This window comes from Odocoileus virginianus, chromosome 17 (genome assembly GCF_023699985.2).
Source record: "Odocoileus virginianus isolate 20LAN1187 ecotype Illinois chromosome 17, Ovbor_1.2, whole genome shotgun sequence".
NCBI lineage: Eukaryota > Metazoa > Chordata > Mammalia > Artiodactyla > Cervidae > Odocoileus > Odocoileus virginianus.
This window is the reverse complement of record NC_069690.1, coordinates 51,104,286-51,123,870: the sequence shown is the minus strand read 5'-3', so window position 1 is coordinate 51,123,870 and position 19,585 is coordinate 51,104,286. Positions and strand designations below refer to the sequence as shown.

Here is a 19,585-nt window from a genome sequence, read left to right as displayed (position 1 = left end):
TCCTCCCGAGCTTTTCTGGCCCCACCCTCCCTCCGCAGCTTGGCTATTTGGGAGCTGAAGAACCGGAGGTTCAGAGAAATTAAGGCGTTTGCCCAGGGACCCACAGCCAGGGACGCTGGGATTTGAACACAGCGCTGCGCCGCCCTGCTTCCTCCTCCTTTCCCCTCGGAGGTAGCTTGGCGATCACAGACAGGTGGGAGTTCCTTGTGCACCCGAGGGGCACCGCTCCCGGAAGAGCCCACCTGCCGCTCCTGTTCTCCATTCCTGGGCCCCCTCCCCGGCCCTGCTCCCCAAACCCCCGCCCACCCCCACCCCACCCCGAGCCCCTTCCCTAGACCTACTCCCTCAGTATCCCTGAACCCCTTCTCTTGAGACTCTCTCGGGTCTCTCCGCTCCCTAAGTCCCGGCTTCCTGATCTCCCCCCATACCCCAGCCCCCAGCTGCCCCTCACCTCCTGGCTCCCTCCGCTCTCCTGCATCCCGCTTCGCTCGGCTCTGGTCCTGGTACCCTGACCGCATGGCCCAGCTTGGCGCTCTGCTCCTGGCCGCTGCCCTGGGCGCGCTGCTCAGCTTCGCGCTGCTGGCCGCCGCCGTGGCCAGCGACTACTGGTACCTCCTGGAGGTGGCGGACGCCGGCAACCACAGCGGCCACGGGCAGCTCTCCTCCCACTCGGGGCTCTGGCGCATCTGCGAAGGTACCGGCTGCCCCTCCCCCACGCGACCCTTCCCCTCAGACTCAGGGGGCCGCACCCCCCCCCCAGCAGCGCTGAGAAGACACCCCCTCACCCGCCTGTCTGCCCTCAGGGGCACCCCTTCCCCCCAACTCTCTCCGTGACAGTCTGGCTGGAGGAGGGCTCAACTCCCACCCTCCAAGGGTGGGAAGTGAAAAGGAGGGGCCTAGGGTGGCCCCATAAGGACCCCAAGAACTTTCCAGAGCAGGATCCCTCCACAGGCCTGTGGCCTCACCCTCTGGGGGCTGGTCTTGTGTTCCAAGCAATGGCACGTCACTTGGCAGGTAGCAGGACATCTCTGGGTGACCTGGGACCTTCTCCCTCAGCCTCATTGGTCAGATGGGGAGAAAATGAGGCCTCTGGAGACGCGGGACTCGGGGTGGGAGGAACGGGCACGCGGGGTGCTCAGCTGCTGTGCTTGTCACTCATCTGCAGGGGCCCCGGGCTGAGGTGGGAGCTGGTGGGGGTGGGGAAGCCTGGGGTTGGGGAGCTGGGGCCCTGGCACAACCCGGGTTCCTCATCCCAGTGACCCGGAGTCGTTTCCTCGTTTCTGTCCAGGGCTTGGTCTGGTCCCTGCTCCCTGTCAGACACAGCCAGGGCTGTGGGTAGGGCCCCTGTTCCCCACACCCCCTGGCCTGGCACAGGGCAGAAAACAGGAGCGCCACGTGGCTTCAGACCTGAATGCAGAGAGGCACGGGCTCTGTCCCGTCTAGGGAGGGGTGGGCTTCCACACGCTCCTCAGCTGGGGGCCTCACCAAGCTGGTACCAGCCTGGGGGCTTCCCCTGCGCAGGACATGCCCAGGGTGGCAGGGATGTGTGGGAGCATGTGTAAATGTGTGTGTGAGACAGAGAGAGAGAGACAGTGCCTTCCTCAGAGCTCCCGGGGAGGAAGGAGAGCCCAGTTTATTTAACACCCCCCACACAGACAGCCTCAGGCTCCAAGCGTTCATGACTTGTGCATGTGTGTGTGCCCTAGTGTGCGAGAGCCACAGAGCCCATATCGCATGCCCCTTTCTCATGCAGGCACAGCCTGGCCTCCACGTGTGAGCAGGCCCAAGGGGGCCCTGAGGGCATCCTCTCTGCAGTGTTTGAAATTTTTCAACAGGCCTCCATGTAGATATTATTTGCATATCATATAAACAAAATGAAAGGTCTTGAGCCCTCCAAACCCATTTGAGCTCCAATTCTGAGTTCCAGGGGAGAAACTGACAGGGCCCTTGGCCCCGGTGGAGGGTGGTGAGTGCCAGCAGGCCACCCATCTCTGAGAAGCACGGGGGTGGGGTATACCCAGCAATGTCCAGCCCACCAGGCTGTGCGTTCTTTCTACTTTGTAGGGCACAACAGCTGCATTCACCTGATCGACCCCTTTGCCAGTGAGAGCCTGGACACCTCCACTTCGGTGCAGCACCTCATCTGTGAGTGCTGGGGTGGGAGCACCTTCCTTCCTTGACCTCCAGGCAAGGCTCAGAGTCCCTCCTCCTAGACCCACAGAACTGCTTCCAGCTAGACCCTGCGTTCCCCAGAGGATATTTCCATAGTTGCCTGAGAACTTCTCCTGACTGGCCTCGGCCCCCAGGCTCTGCTGTTAGCTTATAACCACGGACACTGGACCCCAGCCTGTCTCGCCCTCCCTGTGCCCCTTCTGGATTCTCTTTTATGTTCCCAAATGAGTCTACTCAGTGGGCATCTCCCCCCTGGTGAGTTGAGGGGCACGTGTCTGCTGCCCCTGTGCCAGGACCAGGGGCGGCCCCTGGGAGGGCCGGGTGGTTGCCATGGAGACATCACAGGGAGTCAGATGGTCCAGCTCCTCCTCCGGCCGGGGCCAGGACAGTCCCATGTGCCCTATGAAGGAGGACGTCCAGGCACGCAGGGCTCTGACGTGCTCTGCTGACCCTCCCTCGGGGGCCCGGTCTGAGTCCCAGCCGAGTCCCTGAACCCCCTCTCCCGGTAGCGTTGCACCGAGCCATCTTGGTGGTCCTGCCCCTAAGCCTCGTCCTCATTGTGTGCGGCTGGATCTGTGGCCTCCTCAGCTCCCTGGCCCGGAGCATCTCTCTGCTGCTCTTCACCGGCTGCTACTTCTTGCTGGGGGGTGAGTCTGGGGGCTGTGGGGGCCACAGATCCTGGGAGTGGGGTGCTGCCTGTCTCACTGACCCAACCCCTGGCTGCTCTGAGCCTAGGCCCACCCTGGAGATTGAGCTGCAGCAGGTAAGGTGCCCTGGGTGGCCCTGGGGCCTTTGGAGGGGCGCGGATGCTGAATGTGGGGCTCGAGCCAGGGACGGGAGTCAGGAGCCTGAGTTGAGCTGCCAGGGGCAGGAGGCACGAGGGTCTCCAAGGTAAGTCCAGAACCTGCCCTGCTGGACCTGCGTGAGGGGGGGTGGGACCAGTCCGCATCCGTTTCCCTTTTCTTCCAAGATCGTCCCGGTGAGGGGGCAACATGGGTGGGGGAGTGGCATCACCCAGGCAGGGCTAAGCATTAGACAGGGTGACATGGGGCCTTGGATTCCTTGGCAGTGACCCCAGCCGTGCCAGGTCCGGACTTAGACTAGTAACAGTGCGTACACTGACATTCATCTAGCCTGCAGGCACTGGGCCAAGCCCTCCCTCAGGGATGCAGCGACGGATGCAGGCCCTGGGTCACAACTTCCTGCTGAGATGTCGGAGGATTCCCGGAGCTCAGCAGGAAGCTGGTCCTGGAATCCTCATCGCTGCCTTTCGGGGCCATCTGTCCCAGCCAGCCACCTGGTGTCCCCAGCTGCCCAAGGCTGGCCGTCATTGACCATGGGCTGGAGGCTCCTCAGGTCAGTCCTCAGTGGCCCCTCCCACCCAGGGCCAAGGCCTGAGCCACATCTGGCATCCTGGGCCGGCTCCCCTGCCAGGGCTGCGGCAGGGGGACCAGACCACAGTGTCTGGGGCTCCCTCCTGGGCAGGCCTGCCCTCCCCAGGGGTTGCTGGGCCCTTTGGGAGGCCTTGGTCAGGAGGGAGTTGGTGCCAACTGCCAGGGGGCCCAGCAGCCTAGGTGTGTGGTTCAGAGAATGAGAACAGGAGGAATCAAAACATCAGCCCTAGCCTGACCCCAGAGACTGTGTGTGTCCAAAATCCAATTAAGAGGACCTTGGGACGCCACTGAGAGGAGTAATTGGGTGGGATTGTAACCAGGAAACCTGATGGTGACAGGAAACCTTGGCATTGTGCTTGGAACCAAGGCACCGGGCCAGTGGGTAGAGGGAGAGCCTGGAGGCAGCGCTAGGGTCATTCCCCCTGCTCCAGGGAGGGCAGGCAGTGGGCCGGGTTCCAGGAACACCCCATCTGATCACCTGCGCCGGGCCTGGACTGGCCGCACCTCTGGTTTCTTTGCATGGCAGGCTCCTGGTAGAAACAGATCCCCTGATGTCGCTGTCAGGAGCCTGCCCAGGGGGCTGCAGTGGGGCCAGGGACCCAGCTCTGGGGGCTTGGAGTCAGGACTGTCACACCAAGGGGACCTTTGTGAGGCCAGATCTCCCTAATCCCCCCCATTGTCACTGCAGAAGAGGGAGGGACACGGAGGGTTCTAGGTCGCTGTTGGCTGGGCCCTGAGCTAGGGGCCTGGGGCCATATGGAGCCTGGGGTGATGAATTCCAAGTGGCCATCACCCCGCTCGAGGCTCCAGAGCCAGCCAGGGGAGAGGCCTGAGTCATCTCAGGAGGTCTGAGGTGCAGAAGCGGTCTGGCATGAGGCAGACCTGCGCGCCTCAGTGCCCAGGAAGAGTCAGGTGTTCCAGGTCGGGGTCCAGCTTGGGAGCTTACTCTGGCAGAGCAGCGGGTCCTGCCCAGAGCCAGGCTGGACCGAAGTAGCTGGCAGCTTGAAGAGATGTGCTCAGCTGGTGGGGCGGCCTGGGTGGGGGTGGAGGGGGTGGGACGGGGGGACTTGTCTGGGACCTCTGACCACTGTAGGCTGAGACAGACACCTCTGTTTCTGGGGCCTCAGCTGCACAGTTCCCCGAAGAAGCCTGAGAGATGTGTTCAGCACCCCCTCCCCCACTGGGCACTGACCCCCGTCCCAGAGCCCTGCAGTTGACTTGGCTTCACAGCTTCCCAAAATTAAATCCATAACTTCTGTGGTGGCTCCACCCAGCGCCAGGCTGGTGGAGGCCAGTCCGTCCTTCCCATCATTGGTCAAGTGAGGGGTCCCAGAGGACCTGGCTAAGAGGCAGGCAGTGTGGGGGTGCCCAGGGTCTGCCCCTTCTCTGGGTCCCAGTGAGATGCAGACCTAGCCCTGAAGGTCTGCCTCGTGCCTTAACTGGGCAGTGTCCGGAGGGAGCGCCATGCACCCAGGAAGTGCCTTAGGGGGTCTCAGGACCCCACCTACATTCCCTGCAGCTGGCATCAAGGGTAGGCCCTGACATCTGCCTGCAGCGGTGGGACGGAGGGTGGCTCTCTGGGCTGTTCCCCCTGAACCTGGGTGGACAGGCAGATGTCCCGGTGCCCAGCTCTTTGCTTGCCCCCGACCCTCCAGGGTCACTGTGCACTAGGCACAAAGCCAGTCTTCTTCCTGCAGAGATGCAGGGCTGGAGGGAGGAGGGTGTCCTCATCTGGGGACGGACCGGGGTCATGGGATCCGAAGGGAGGGCCTGAAACTCAGACCTGGGGAGGGGACAGGGCCTCTGGAAGAGGGACACTGAGCTGGGGTCAGCAGGGGAGGCTGTGGGCCAGTGAAGTGGGGAGGGGGAGCTGCGAGGAAGAGGGAGCCAGAGGTGCAGGTCAGGGGCCTGGCTCAGGATGTCTGGCCAGAGCTCCAGAGCTCCTCCCACCCTTCCCGGTGCCCAGTAGAGGCACCGGCTCTGTGTGTGTGTGTGTGTCTCTGTGTGTGTGTGTATGTCTGTGTGTGTGTGTGTCTGTGTGTGTGGCTGTCTGTGTGTGTGTGTCTGTGTGTGTGTGTCTGTGTGTGTGTGTGTCTGTGTGTGTGTGTCTGTGTGTGTCTGTGTGTGTGTGTGTGGCTGTCTGTGTGTGTGTGTGGCTGTGTGTGTGTGGTTGTGTGTGTGTGTGTGTGGCCGTGTGTGTGTGTGGCTGTGTGTGTGTGTGTGTCTGTGTGTGTGTGTGTGTAACTCCAGGGGCGATGGGAGAGGGCTGTGTATGCAGGGGTATTTATGTGAGTTGGGGGCGTATTTATGTGAGTTGGGGGTGTAGGTAGTGCTGTTTGCAAGGGGATTTTGTAGGGTGAGGTCCTGAGGTTTGAGGACTGAGTTGGAGCCTTCATCCTCCCGAAGGCCAGTGGGCAGAGGCCATGTCTACAGGACTACCGTGCCGGGGTCCCAGGTGGGGCCGGCACCCTCAGCAGGCAGAGGCACTGAGCAGCCACTCTGCACCTCCTCCCCAGGCGCCCTGACCCTGGCGGGGGTCGTCATCTCCATCATCTACTCACAGCTGGCCTTGGCAGAGACAGCCCGCCAGCACGGCCCCCAGCACACGCAGGACATCCGCATCTGCTTCGGCTGGTCCCTGGCCCTGGCCAGCGGCTCCTGCTCTGCGGGGTCGCTCAGCGGCGCCCTCCTGCTCGCAGCGGCCCGAGCCCTCAGCCTGGGCAGGCAGCCGGGCGCCCCGCACTCTGTGGTCATCTGAGTCCCGGGCAGGCAGATGCGGCGAGAGGGGCTCCATTTCCCTTTGCACCTCCTGGGGCTTGGGGTTGCCAAGCCCGGCCCTGAGAGGCCACGGGAAGGAGGCTGGGAGCCCTGTTCTGATGGCCGGGCTGGAGACCTCGATGGGAGCCGGGGGGCGGGTAGAGCTGAGAATCCAGGCTCCCGTTGCTTGATGTTTGGGGGATTCCCCTGCCCATTGTGCCTTCAAGGACTAACTGGTTTAGCCTCTTCTTAGAGGTGAGAAAGGTGAGACCCAGAAAGTGGGAGCAAAGGGACCAGGGACGATGGCTGTGGTGGTCGAGGGGGCAGGGTGCTGCAGGCTCCTGGCTGCTCAGCGGCTCCCCTTGCCTCTCGAGGCTGTGGCCTGCATCCGCCCCTCCCCACCCGTCCTGGTGGGCCACAGCTGCCCCCAGTCAGGGACCTGCGTCAGGAGGAAAAGCTGCCCCCATCCTCAGAGGGGGCAGTCCAGAGAGAAGCAGATATCCATCAAACACTCCGTGCCAGGCCCTCACCAGGCCTTCCGTGCCGTGTCTGTCCTCCCCCCGTCCCTCCCCAGGGAAGCTGTTGGTGGGGACTGAGGACTGGGGGGCCTCTTGGATTTCTGGGTGCAGGGGGAGCAGAGGGGGGTTGGGCACACCTCTGCCCCCCTTGTTTTCAGGTCTCTGTCCTTGTCCTGGGGCTGGTGCTCCGGGACCCCATCCTCATTTGTAGTTCCCAGAGGGATGCCTGTGGTCCCATGTGGGCCCCTGGGCAAGCGGGTGTGGAAGTCCTGTGGGGTGGGGGAGCCATGCCAGGGTGGAGAGTGAGGGGCTTCTCTACCAGGAGGGGCGGCTGCCCGGAGCAGCAGAAGCCAGAGCCTGGAATTTTGGCCGCAGGCTTGTGGGATGGAGGCAGACCCAGGCCCAGTGTGCCTCTAAGGGCCAGACAGACGAGAAGGTGGCGGCCCGCCCATGCCTGGTCACCGTGGTCTGTGAAGGCTGAGGCTCCCTCCACTCTGGGCAGGACCGGAAGACCTGCTCAGCGTTGGTCTCAGGCTCAGGGCCCTCGAGTCTGAGGTGTGTGCGGGGGTCCATAGTGGCCTTCCCCCTCTTGGTCTTTCCCCTCCCCCAGTCTCCCTTTATGGCTGGAGGCGGGGTGGTTTGGTTACAGGAAGCTCGGGGCCATCGGGGGGGCTGGTACCATTTGGGGAGTCCCACTGAGGGATAAAGAGTAGGGGATGGGGGGTGGGAAAGGGGATGTTAAATGCGGGCTTCCCTTCCTACCTGTGTTTTAGCATTTAACATTGTGCCAATGTGTCCAGAAATAAATCAGCTTGTTCTGTGTGCAGTTAAACCTTTATTCACTTAAAACCTCTCAGAATAGATAATACATACACATGCCTTACAAACAGTGTGGGGGAAACCCTGTCACCAGGTCTGTGTGTCTGTCTGTGTGTCCATCCAGAGACATCCTGTGTGTGGTCTGTGTGTCCGTCCATCCAGAATCGTCTTTGGCAGACATGATGAGCTCTTTATTTTCGGCTGGCACAGGCAGGGAGGACCCCCGAGGCCTGACGTTGGTTCCAGGGGCTGGCTTTGTGGGCAGGTCCTCTCAGCTTGGGAGGCTGTCACCTGACCTCTCCCACAGAAGCTGGGGGTCAGCAGTGTCAGGGTTTAACCCTGGGCCTCTCTGCAGACAGGCTTGGCCTCTGGGCACAGACAGTGAACCAGACACACACCGGTGAACCTCGGATCCCAGAACTCACCAGGGTGGGTGGGGGCACTTGCCCCTTCCCTCTCTGGAACAGACCTGGCCATGATTCAGAGAGGCCAGCCCAGGTGAGCCTCAGTCTCAGCTTGGCCAAAGTCCACAGTGGGTGCTTCACACTGGCCCTGGTCCTAGTGCAGTCTCCACTGCGGCTTCCTGAGACGCTCCCGGAACTCCTCTCCCTAATTCCTGGACCACAGAAACCTGACAATAATAAAAGGATTATCACTAAGGGGGAGTAATTTGTTACCAAGCAATGGATGGCAACCTACTCCAGTATTCTTGCCTGGAGAATCCCATGGACAGAGGAGCCTGGCAGGCTGCAGTCCATGGGGTGGCAAGAGTCGGATAGGACTTAGCGACTAACCTCACCTCAGTTCAGGTGATTACTATTACGGTAGATGTTTACAGGGCGGGGCAGGGCGGGGCAAGGCAGGAGACACTGCGGAGGTTTAGAGTTGCTGGTTTTCTTCGGATTCTCTGTTACTGTCACCTTCTCACACAGGAGAGTGATCCTGGGGCCTTGGGGAGTCCCGGATGCTGCATTTCCGAGTATAGACAGATCTAGATTCTTCTAAGGAGGGAGGCAGGGACTTCCCTGATGGTCCAGTGATTAAGACTCCAAGCTTCTATTGCAGGGGGCACGGGGAACTAAGATCCCACATGCCATGCAGTATGGCCAAAAAATAAATAAATAAAAATAAGGGAGGGAGGCAAAGAAGGGCAGTCCTCAGCTACAGGCTTCCTTGGCCCACCAGGGATGCCTTTTCTCCTGTGGCTCAGACTTACCTCCGTGCCTCCAGTCCAGGTCCTCTCCTAAGCACCATGCCTACACTTCTGCTTCTGGCAGCTTCTAACTACTCCGGGCTAAAACGATGTTCTTAAACTGAAGTATCCTCTACCCTCACAAAGCTATTCCTCCTCCTACGATTCCTATTAAGGGTTTTCTAAAGCACTAATGTTTATGCAGATGACACCACCCTTATGGCAGAAAGTGAAGAGGAACTAAAAAGCCTCTTGATGAAAGTGAAAGAGGACAGTGAAAAAGTTGGCTTAAAGCTCAACATTCAGAAAACTAAGATCATGGCACCTGGTCCCATCACTTCATGGGAAATAGATGGGGAAACAGTGCCAGACTTAATTTTTGGGGGCTCCAAAATCACTGCAGATGGTGATTGCAGCCATGAAATTAAAAGACTCTTACTCCTTGGAAGGAAAGTTATGACCAACCTAGATAGCATATTAAAAAGCAGAGACATTACTTTGCCAACAAAGGTCCATCTGGTCAAGGCTATGGTTTTTCCAGTGGTCATGTATGGATGTGAGAGTTGGACTGTGAGGAAAGCTGAGCGCCGAAAAATTGATGCTTTTGAACTATGGTGTTGGAGAAGACTCTTGAGAGTCCCTTGGACTGCAAGGAGATCCAGCCAGTCCATCCTAAAGGAGATCAGTCCTGGGTGTTCATTGGAAGGACTGATGCTGAAGCTGAAACTCTAATACTTTGGTCACCTCATGAGAAGAGTTGGCTCATTGGAAAAGACCTTGATGCTGGGAGGGATCGGGGGCAGGAGGAGAAGGGGACGACAGAAGATGAGATGGCTGGATGGCATCACCAACTTGATGGACATGAGTTTGAGTAAACTCCAGGAGTTGGTGATAGACAGGGAGGCCTGGCGTGCTGCAATTCATGGGGTCGCAAAGAGTCAGACATGACTGAGCGACTGAACTGAACTGAAAGCACTGATGTGATGGCCTATCTCCCCTAGTTAAAAAAATCCACATGCAGATTCATATAAATGTATATATACATACATATATATCCAGAATGAAATATGCAAAAAAAAATAGTAATAGTGATTATTTTAGGTGGTTTTCAAAAGTATATTTTGTCCAGGTGTTCTGGTTAACCTCAGCAGAGGCGTGGCATAGATATATTCTTTTTATTTTATATTAGAATGTAGCCAATTAACAATGTGGTAGTTTCAGGTGGACAGCAGAGGGACTCAGAGGAGGGTGGTCTTAACCACCGAGTCTAAATCACCCCAGGAGTCGCTTGAAAGGAGATCCAGTCCCAAATTATGTGCAGTAATGACATTCATTTGTAAGCAAGAAGAAACTTATTGTTTAAAAAGTCAGACGATTGCCAAGGTAAAGCCCCAGCCCCCCACCAGGCCACCCCCGCCGGTGTCCCTTTCTGTGTCCTCTCGTTCTTCCTCCTGCTGGTCCCCGAAATGCTCTCATGCCCCTCGGGCTGTGGCGGGTGTCCCACCTGTCCCAGCATGCTTGGGCCCCCATCCCAGACACAGCAGCACGTGGGGTCTGCTGAATGAACAGGTGGGAGGCATCACCCCGCATGTGACGGAAGTGAGGGGGTCCCAGGAGACCAGCAGAGGACGGGGTGCCGTTTTACTGCCTCTCCTTCCGCCTGCTCGCTGGAGATACCTGCCCTCGTCAGCTCCGTCCATCCTGGCCAAGGCGCAGGGTCCTCAGCACGAACGCCCACTTTCCCAGCGCCAGCTCTGTGTCCTGCGCAGAGACGTCCCGGTGCCACACGGCACGCACCGACCGCTCCGTCCAGGGGAAGACCAGCACACGCACCGCGCGGCCGGTCTGGGCCGCCTCGTCCGCGCTCACGGCCTGCAGGCGCCGGCACAGCTCCTTGGGCGGCAGCCCGTCCACTCTCACCATCACCATGTTGGTCTCCACGGCGGTGGGATCCACGGAGCAGACGGGGGACGCCAGTTCCTGAAGCCCTGGGCCCAAGTCCTGCGGTGAGTTGAGCCCAACCACAGGACTGTACGGCTACCCTATGACCCCGGCCTTGTCACCCAGGAAAGGCAGAGGGCAGCCCAGCCATGATGGGAAGAAAGGAGGGAGCCTTAGTCCTGACCTGGGCAGACTTGGCCCTGCAACTTTTTAGCTGTGACCTTGGACACATTAGTGGTGGCTCAGACGGTAAAGAATCTGCCTGCAGTGTGGGAGACTAGGGTTCGATCTCTGATTTGGGAAGATCCCCTGGAGAAGGGAATGGCAACCCACTCCAGTATTCTTGCCTGGAGAACCACATGGACAGAGGAGCCTGGTGGGCTACATTCCTGGTGGGCTTGCAAAGAGATAAAAACTGAGTGACTAACACTTTCTTTAGACAAATCAATTAACCTCTCAGTTTCCTCATCTGTAAAGTGGAGACACTGTGGGGTTGCTGTGAAGACTCAACCTAGGTTAAAGGCTACATTCTGCCGGATCTGCCAAGAATTACTGAACCCCACTGGGTGCCTGCTAGTCCAGGCCCTGCATGGGGTGTGGTCTGGTAAAGCCCTTGAGTTCCCGGGATCCCACCCCTCCTGGTTCGGCAGCTGCCCTTCACCGACTTGAGTTGGAGGGATGCACACCTGCTGGGGACTTGGGCCCTGCTACAGGGGACCCGCAAGGCACCACCCTGGGGCCAAAGGGAAGTGGTGGGGTGTCCAGGCACCTTTGGCAAATCTCTGGGCATTCTGGTGGTCCCTCTGCAGCATCTCCTCGGCGTCAGCCAGTCCCACCAGGGCAGCTGCGGCCAGCACCCCAGCCTGGCGCATCCCTCCACCCAGGGCTTTCCGGAGGTGCCAGGCTTCTTCAATGAAGTCCTTGGGTCCCCCAACCAGGGCCCCCACTGGTGCACCAAGGCCCTGAAGGAAGAGAGGAGGCCTGCCCACCTGCCCATGGTGTGCATCTCTGTTCTCGGGGCTCGGGAGGGGGCAAGAGGGATGTGGAGGGGCAGACACTGTGGCCTCGTTAGGGGAGGGAGTTAGAGGACCCAGGGTGAGTAGCTGCCTTCCCAGGAGCCCCAGGACACAGCTCAGCCTCCTGCAGTGGGCACCTCCACCCTCCTGTAGCTTCCCTACCTTGGAAAAACAGAGAGACACAGAGTCACAGTGCTCCATGATGTGGGCCGGGGGCACGCCCAGAGCCACCGCGGCATTCATCAACCGTGCCCCATCCAGGTGGACACGGACCCCATGGCTTCGGGCCAGCAAGTGCACCTGTGGGCAAGATGCAGGTGGAGTCAGAGGGGCTGCGCTGGGGGGAGGATGGGTCTCCAAAAGGTCACTAGAGAGTCACTGGGCTTGTCTCCTGGAGGAAGCACAAGGGGTCTGCGTGGTTGGTGACCAGCTTGGCCATCTGGAACCCGAGCAGTCACTCTGGGTCTGGGCCCAGGCTGTCCTCTGTGAAAGGAGCTCAATGATAAGGGCTTTATCTCCTGTTTATGGTGGGCTCACTGTAGGCCAGGCCACGAACACCTCGTCCTGTCTCAGCAGCGCCACAGCCACCTTGGAGGGGAGCCCCCAGCCCTGTTTCCCAGGTGAGGAATAGGTCTGCAGGGCAAGCTGGCCCTCAGGTTCTCGCGGGGAGCGTGGCAGTGTTCAGCCCTCGCACTCTGGCTGTAAGACCTGGCCAAGCTGGTGCTGCCTGGGGACTCGCCCCAAAGGGCGGGTCTCTGCTCTTTGGAGGAAGGTTGGGGCCCTGGGGACTCTACACTGGGCCACCATTCTCTTTGCAGCTGCACCTAGAATCACACCCGTGTCTCCCAGAGCAGTTCTGGCCACTGATGGGCACCCAGACATGTATCAGAGGAGACTAAACCCCAGCAGGGGACCCAGGGGACAGGAAGCCAGTAGCTGGCTAGCGGTGGGGGCAGAGTGGTGGGGCTGGGCCTACCTGCCGTAGGTATTCCAAGGGGAGGACCCGGCCCCCTGAGCTGCTGTGGGTGTTCTCCAGGCAAATGAGCTCACAGATCGGATGGTAGGGGCTCCCAAGGCTCCGTGTGACCAGCCTCTCCAGCTCAGTCAGGTCCAGGGTGCCGTAGGGCAGGTCTGGGAGGGGGTGGGAGTGCACCCCTGCGATCTGCAGGTGTGGGGTGGGGGGGCAGAGGATAAGGTCCAGGGGTCCAACAGTACCTCCTACCCCTGTCTTGTCTGCTCCTCCCCAGCTCTGGGCCGTGGAGGCTTCCGCCTGAGCTATGGACCTGGGCACAGACGTCCCAGCGAAGTCGGGGAAAGATGGAAGACACCATGTTTGCTGTCCCTCCGGCCTGAGCTTCCGGTGCGCTGAGTGCCCACTAGGGGGCAGCAGGGTGCCGAGTGCAGCCAGCTTACAGGCTGCCGGACTGAGCCCAGCCTGCCCCTGTGTGGTCAATCTGGGAATGGCTCTCCTTCCTGCCTCCCCCAGAGAAGCCACCGTCCCAGCCATTTCTCCCTCTGCAGGTCCCAGCCCTGTGCCAGGGAAACAGGTTCCCACCACAACTGTTGAGCATCCTGTGCTGGCCCCAGGGTGAGAGGTGCTGGGTGCTTACCTGAGCCACCCCGCCCTGCTCATAGACATGGATGTGGCATTCGTGCCCCAGGAGGAGCTGGGAGCCCCGGCGCCGGCAGTGACACATCACTAAGGTAGATGGGGTGGGGGCAGTGTTGGGACCAAGTGCTGGCAGACTGCATCTGCCAGCTGCAGCCTGTGGTCTCGGTGGCCGCACACGTGGGTCCAGGGGGTCCTCAGTCAACCCTCTGCACCCCACCTCCTCCTGGGCCATGTCCTCTCCCCGTCTGTCCCCATCCAGCTCAGCCAGGCTTGACCCTCAGGGCCACCGCCAGCTCCCAAGTACCTTATGCCAATTAGGAGAGAGCGCCCCTTTAAGACACCTTCCTGCCTTGTGCTGGAAAGCATCCTACCAAGTCCACAAGTCTAGGCCTGTGGATTATTGGGCCCTGCACACTCTGTATCGCCCACCCCCCCCCCCCATTCTCTGTAGCCCCCCTGCAGAGTACCTCCTGTAAGGGGAGGCCAGCCACAATGCTCCCCTTTGAGGGCCCAGCATCAGTCAGAGGGCACAGCATCAGTCAGGCCCCAGCAGGAAACAGAGGGCACCCACTGGGAAACCGGACTGCTTGATAAAGAGGCAATTTACAAAGGTGTGGCAGCCTGCAGGGAAGTCACAATTCGAGGTTGGGGGCAAGACCCCCAGGCAGGAAGGGGTGAGAGAAGGGTGTGGCTATGGGTTCCAGATGGCTCAGAGCCCCACTGATGTTGTCACAGCCCCCACCACAAAAGGGAGAAGCGGGGAAGGAGGGCCTGGAGGGCAAGTGGAGGTCGCTGCATGCTCACCAGAGATGAGATTGGCCATGGTGTTTGTGGGCACGAACAGGGTCTGCTCCACCCCAAGCAGCTCCGCAGCTGTAGCCTGCAGCTCTGAAGCAGGAAGGGATGGGGTGGGGCCCCATTAACAATGGCACTTTTCAAAGTCCTCTCCTAACTCACTCCTTGAGCCCCTAGTCTGGATAAGGACATCTTGCCCAAGGCTGTGGTGAGTGGCCGGTTGGGAGCCAGCCCCAGTCTTCCAGCTGCAGTCTGCGGTCTTGGTGGCTGCACATCTGGGTTCAGGGCCCCTCAGTCAACCCTCTGACTGCCCCCCCCCCCCCCCCCGCTGCCTCCTCCTGGGCCATGTTCTCCAACCCCCCCCCCCCCATTGAAACTCTGTGGTTTGAACCCTCCTGTCCCACCCAGACCTCACACCTGTCTGACTTCCTTTCCCATCGGTCCTTTGCAGGTGGGGCCCTGTGGTTTCTCTGCTGACTTCCTCTCCCAGAACAGGAGGACTGGAGCCCTCAGGAGACTCTAGGGGGCTGGAAGGGGGCGGGGCTTCCGGCTCCTGCTTTAAAGCTCCCCTTCCTTTGCCATGACATTCAAGACTGATGGGATCGGGCCTCTGCCTCCCCTCCAGGAACAAGGGTGAAGTCCTACACCCCAGCTCCAGCCACATTGCCCATCCATATCCTGAACACCTTTCTCACCATGTTTCTGCCCTGGTGAGCCAGCTCTCTTTTCCCTGCCCAGGACTCGGGGTGGAGCATTTCATTCATCTTTGAAGAGGTTCCTCCACAAAGTCCCCCTTTCCTGTGAGTCCCAAGTCTCCTTTCACCCACCCCTGGCCCCCAAGGCACTCTCTGTGGATGCTTTAACCCCAGCACCTCCCTCACCCAGTGGGGATGACCGTCTATGCATCAGGCTACCTGCTGAGCAATGGGTCAGCATCTTTGAAGTTCCAGGCCAACAGTGGGTGTCTGCTGGATGCTTGATCAGCCCCATCATGATCTGACCCCACATCCAGGCCCTCAGGGCTAAAGTCACGACCCCACGACTTGCCCCTGGCACAGCTGATGGTTTGTACACACCCCAGCAATAGTAATGGCTCACTATGGCAACAACCCTCAAACCAGGGTGGGTGGCAGCAACTTTCAACCATCTTGAAAACACTTTCGAGGTTTCTAGAACTCACTCCTCTGGAGGAGCAGCCTGTGGAAAAACCCTTTTCTAGATGGGTTTTCTTTTGTCTTCATGTGGGAAGGTGGTGGGTGCAGGACAATAGCCAAGGGTTCCAGAGTGAGAAGACCTGAATTCGAGTCCTGCTTTTGAGCACCTGGCTTAGCTTCTCAAAGCCCTCCTCTGCAAGATAAGATAACACCCATTCTCATCGTGTCGTGGGGCCGCACTTCAATGAGCACACAAATCGCCCGGCGATCCTGTTAACTTGCAGATTCTGGCTCCGAAGGCCCGGTGTGGGACCCGAGACTCTGCATTTCTAACAGGTTCTCGAGTGATGTGTCAGACTGAGCTGCAAGGGAACCGAGCGCAATAAACGGCCTGCAGCTGAGCCGCCACCCCGAACCCCTGACCTCCGCTCCCACCAGCACCACGGACAGCGCCCTGGGGTCGCCGCGAGGACCCCCGGCTCCGGCCTGCACGCCGGGCTCACCGCGGACGGTGGGGTCCTCGCCGTAGTCGTCGTCCCCCACGACGGCCTCGGCCATGGCGCGCCTCATGGCCGGCCCGGGCTTGGTCACCGTGTCGCTGCGCAGGTCCACCACGTACGTCGGAACCTCCGCCAGGCTCCCAGACCTCCGCGCCCAGAAGACCCGCTGCCGCGGGGTCGCGGCCCGGGCCAGTCTGCGGAGCATGGCGGGGATAGTGCCGGGCCCCCCAGCCCCGATCTTCCTCGGCTGGATCGGAGCGGCAGGATTTCCAGACTTCGGCCGCGAATGACCTGGGCCGGCCGAAGGTCCCCCGCGGCATGCTGGGAGTTGTAGTTCAGCTTTCGTCGCGGCGAACACTGAGCACACTCCCGATGCATCCTGGGAGTCGTAGTTCTGCTTTCGCCGCGTTCGGCTCCGAGCGAACTTGGGCTGAGGGAGAGAGAGGAAGGGTTGCGCTTACTCATGAAGAAACAAAGGCCAGGCAAGTGTTTATAGAGCAGACGCTCATGTGCCTTTTACCGTGTGTCCAGGACTGTCCCAGACACCTTACAAGTGTTAAAGCAGTTAAGCCTCCCAAGAGTTCTCAGTTGACAAGTGTTATTTTCACCCCATTTTACAGGTGGGGAAACTGAGAAGCACAGAGCCAATGAACGTGCCTAAGGTCGCCTGGCCGGGAGCGTCCAGCTCTAACTGGACTGTGCTATGTTGCCCCGAAAAAAGTAGCTTCCCATCATCTACTTTTTTCAATACAGATTTATTGAGCAACTTTTTGGTGTCAGGCATTGTCTGGGTGCCAGGCAGAGGGATACAAAGATGATCCGACTTCGGGGGCATAATGAAGGTGGAATTAGGGGGTGACAAAGAGTCCCCTCCTCCGTACCCCCCTGCCCTTGGCTGGGGGGGCTGCCTCCACCCTGGGCCAGTGTCAGGGTGGGGGTGGGGAGTGATAAAGGGCCCTGACTGACTCAATTCCCCACTTAGCAGGTGGGCGGTTTTGGACAAGTCAATTAACCTCTCTGTGCCTCAGTCTCCTTAAATGCAAAATGGGCTGTTTTGAGGATTTGATGACTTAAGGGTTTTTTTGTGCTGAGTCTGGCGCCTGGCTGGTAGTAGATGCTACAGATGAGTGTTTTTCTGTCTTACTGTTGCTGTTTTATTGTGGTTACTGGTCACAGCCCAGGGCGCTGGGGTTGGTGCTGCTGCTGTGGGGTGCAGCCCGTCTCCGCCTGGACTGGGCCTTCTGCAAGGTTGACCGTCCCTCAGCCAGGGAGGACAGGCCTCTCTCTGGGCGCCCAGCTCCACTAGTAGCTCCCCTTCCCCAAGTGTGGGCCACAAATGTCTCTTCCTCATGGGAGGATACCGGTCCCTAAGGGCTGAACGTGACCAGAAGAGGCACCCACAGCTCTGATCAGGGCAGCCCTCAGCACAGAGGACTCGGACACAGACCTTCATCGGAGCTCTCATGTGTGTCTGCTCCAGGTCAGGTCTGGGGATAGAGGAGAGCAAAGCAGCTTGCCATTGGAGTTCAATTCTTTGGGATGCAGACAGGATGCTGCCTGTTGGCTCTGGGAAAAGCTGCAACAGGCCTGGCTGAAGCATCAGGGCAGGCTTCCTGGAGGAAGCAGTGATTGGCTGAGGTTTGAAGGCAGAGCAAGGTGTTAATCAGGCAAAGGCAGAGGGAGAGTGTTCCAGGCAGAGGGAACAGCTTCAGCAAAGGCTTGTGGTCAGAGGCAGCTGGAACATTTGAGGCCTGCAAGAGAAGGGAGTGGGGGTGGAGATGGAGTCCTCTCCCCTGTGCTTGCAGAGCCATCCTGAAAGGGCAGAAATCGCAAGTCCCTGTAGGATCTGGGGCCCCAAGGACACCCATCTAAAGCGAAGGCCCACTCTCCTCCCCAACTCCCCCCTCGGTGCCCTGCGGCCCTGACCCACAATCTCCGCTGAATTCCGGGCCCTGAGAAAACAAGCCCCTTATCTCAATGTTTGGCTCCAGCCCTTCTGCTGGGAAGTGGGGGAGGGGGGCGGGGAGTAGAGGCCTCTGTGGGAAGGAAGGGATGGACTGCGGCAGCGATGGTGGCTTTAGGGGGAGCAGGGAGAAGGGGGCAAACAGCTGGATCCCCAAGCACCTCCCAGCCATGGCAGAGCCACAGAATGGCGTTCTGTTTGCAGGCACTTAAACCTTCCCACCCACAACCTCCCTGCCAATCCTCACTGCAACCCTGGGGGAGAGGGAATAGGCAGGGGCCTCAGGGCTACTGGAAATGCCACTAAGGTGAAACAGCTGGTCACCAAACTGGGCCTTTCTTCTCCCAGGGCAGAGCTGTTTCCTCAGCAAGTTGGGCTCTTCCTGGGGAAAGTTGACCCCAAAAGAAGTTGCTTCTACCAGGTAGCCGCTTATCACTGGCTATCTTGTCCCAGGGCACCTGGGCCACCCCCTCCTTGCCCAGTGGTGGCTTCTCCAGCGTGAAGGGAGCAGGAAGCTTGGGCTATCGTGGGAGAAGGCTGGGGGCCCTCCATGGCCTATTTCTGAGGCCTCATCATGGGGGCTTGCTGTTGTTGAGTTGTTCAGTCATGTCTGACTCTTTGCAACCCCATGGACTGCAGCATGCCAGGCTTCCCTGTCCTTCACCATCTCCCAGAGTTTGCTCAAACTCGTGTCCATTGAGTCGGTGATGCATCCAACCATCTCGTCCTCTGTCTCCCTCTTCTCCTCTTGCCCTCAATCTTTCCCAGCCTCAGGGTCTTTTCCAGTGAGTCGGCTCTTTGCATCAGGACCAAAGTATTGGCGCTTCAGAGACCCTCTGACCAAGACTTGGTCTCAGGGAGTTGTGTTGGCACACGCATGTGTGTGAATGTGTCTACGTATGTATGTGTATATGTGTATGTTTGTGTGTGTATGCATGTTGGCATGCCCACCCAGGTATGTGCAGACTGTGCGCTTACATGTGCACATGTGTGTATACTTGTGGGTATATGTAACTATTAGTATTTGTTATGCATGTGTATAAGCACGCCTCAAGAGATATTGCTGGTTTGCTTCCAGACCACTGCAATTAAGTATCGCAAAGTGTGTCTCATGAATTTTTTGGTTTCCCAATGCACGTAAGTTATGCTTACACTATGCTGTAGTCTTTTAAATGTGCAATAGCATTATGTCTAAAAAAGTGTACATACCTTAATAAAAAATATTTTATTGCTAAAATTGCTAACCATCATCTGAACCTTCAATGAGTTGTAATTTTTTTTTTTTTTTTTTTTTTGGCTGCACATCATGCGGGATCTTCGTTTCCAATCAGGGACTGAACCTGTAGAAGTTCGGAGTCTTAATTAACCACTGGACCGCCGGGGATGTCCCAGTGAGTTGTAATATTTTTGTTGGTGGACGATTTGAAACATTTCGAGAATTACCCAAATGTGATTCTGAGACACAAAGTGAATGTGTGCTCTTGGAACAATGGTGCTGGTAGACTTGCTTGATGCAGGGTTGCTGCAAACCTTCAATTTGTTAAAAAAAAGAAAAGAAAAGAAAAAGCAATATCTTCGAAGCTCAATGAAACAAGGTGTGCCTGTCCGTAAGTGTGTATGTTTGTGTGTGGGTGTGTGTGTGTGTATGGGCATCCCAGGTGGCGCTACTGGTGAAGAACCTACCTGCCACTGTTAGAGACACGGATTTGATCCCTGGGTCTGGAAGATCCCCTGGAGGACGGCATGGCAACC

General features: G+C 58.6%; 2 protein-coding genes across 16 annotated transcripts; one reads left to right on the top strand and one right to left on the bottom strand.

The window, feature by feature from the left end:
* The first annotated feature begins 366 nt into the window (after window positions 1-366).
* Window positions 367-7,485, top strand: TMEM235 (transmembrane protein 235). 3 transcript variants are annotated; one of them, XM_020889026.2, is made up of 4 exons: window positions 367-694; window positions 2,065-2,145; window positions 2,682-2,819; window positions 6,083-7,485. In XM_020889026.2, exons 1-4 carry the CDS (start codon window positions 517-519, stop codon window positions 6,322-6,324), a joined length of 639 nt encoding a protein of 212 aa, XP_020744685.2. In that variant the 5' UTR covers window positions 367-516; the 3' UTR covers window positions 6,325-7,485. The 3 variants fall into 3 exon arrangements, with proteins under 3 accessions (XP_020744685.2, XP_070334553.1, XP_070334554.1); XM_070478452.1 differs by lacking the exon at window positions 2,065-2,145; XM_070478453.1 differs by lacking the exons at window positions 2,065-2,145; window positions 2,682-2,819.
* A 168-nt stretch (window positions 7,486-7,653) lies between these two features.
* LOC110134486 (uncharacterized) lies at window positions 7,654-16,300 on the bottom strand. 13 transcript variants are annotated; one of them, XR_011492437.1, is made up of 10 exons: window positions 15,874-15,963; window positions 14,634-15,732; window positions 14,226-14,309; window positions 13,420-13,508; window positions 12,786-12,971; window positions 11,972-12,109; window positions 11,563-11,755; window positions 10,534-10,832; window positions 8,130-8,291; window positions 7,654-8,028 (listed from the first exon to the last, which is right to left on the bottom strand). XR_011492437.1 is itself a non-coding variant. In XM_070479853.1 (10 exons), the coding sequence occupies exons 2-10, from the start codon at window positions 14,878-14,880 to the stop codon at window positions 7,994-7,996; spliced, it is 1,437 nt and encodes a 478-aa protein (XP_070335954.1). In that variant the 5' UTR covers window positions 14,881-15,732; window positions 15,874-15,963; the 3' UTR covers window positions 7,654-7,993. The 13 variants fall into 13 exon arrangements, 12 of the variants coding, with proteins under 12 accessions (XP_070335954.1, XP_070335953.1, XP_070335955.1 ...); XM_070479853.1 differs by having other exon boundaries at window positions 10,530-10,832; XM_070479852.1 differs by having other exon boundaries at window positions 7,654-8,291; window positions 10,530-10,832.
* Between the last annotated feature and the right edge of the window lie 3,285 nt (window positions 16,301-19,585).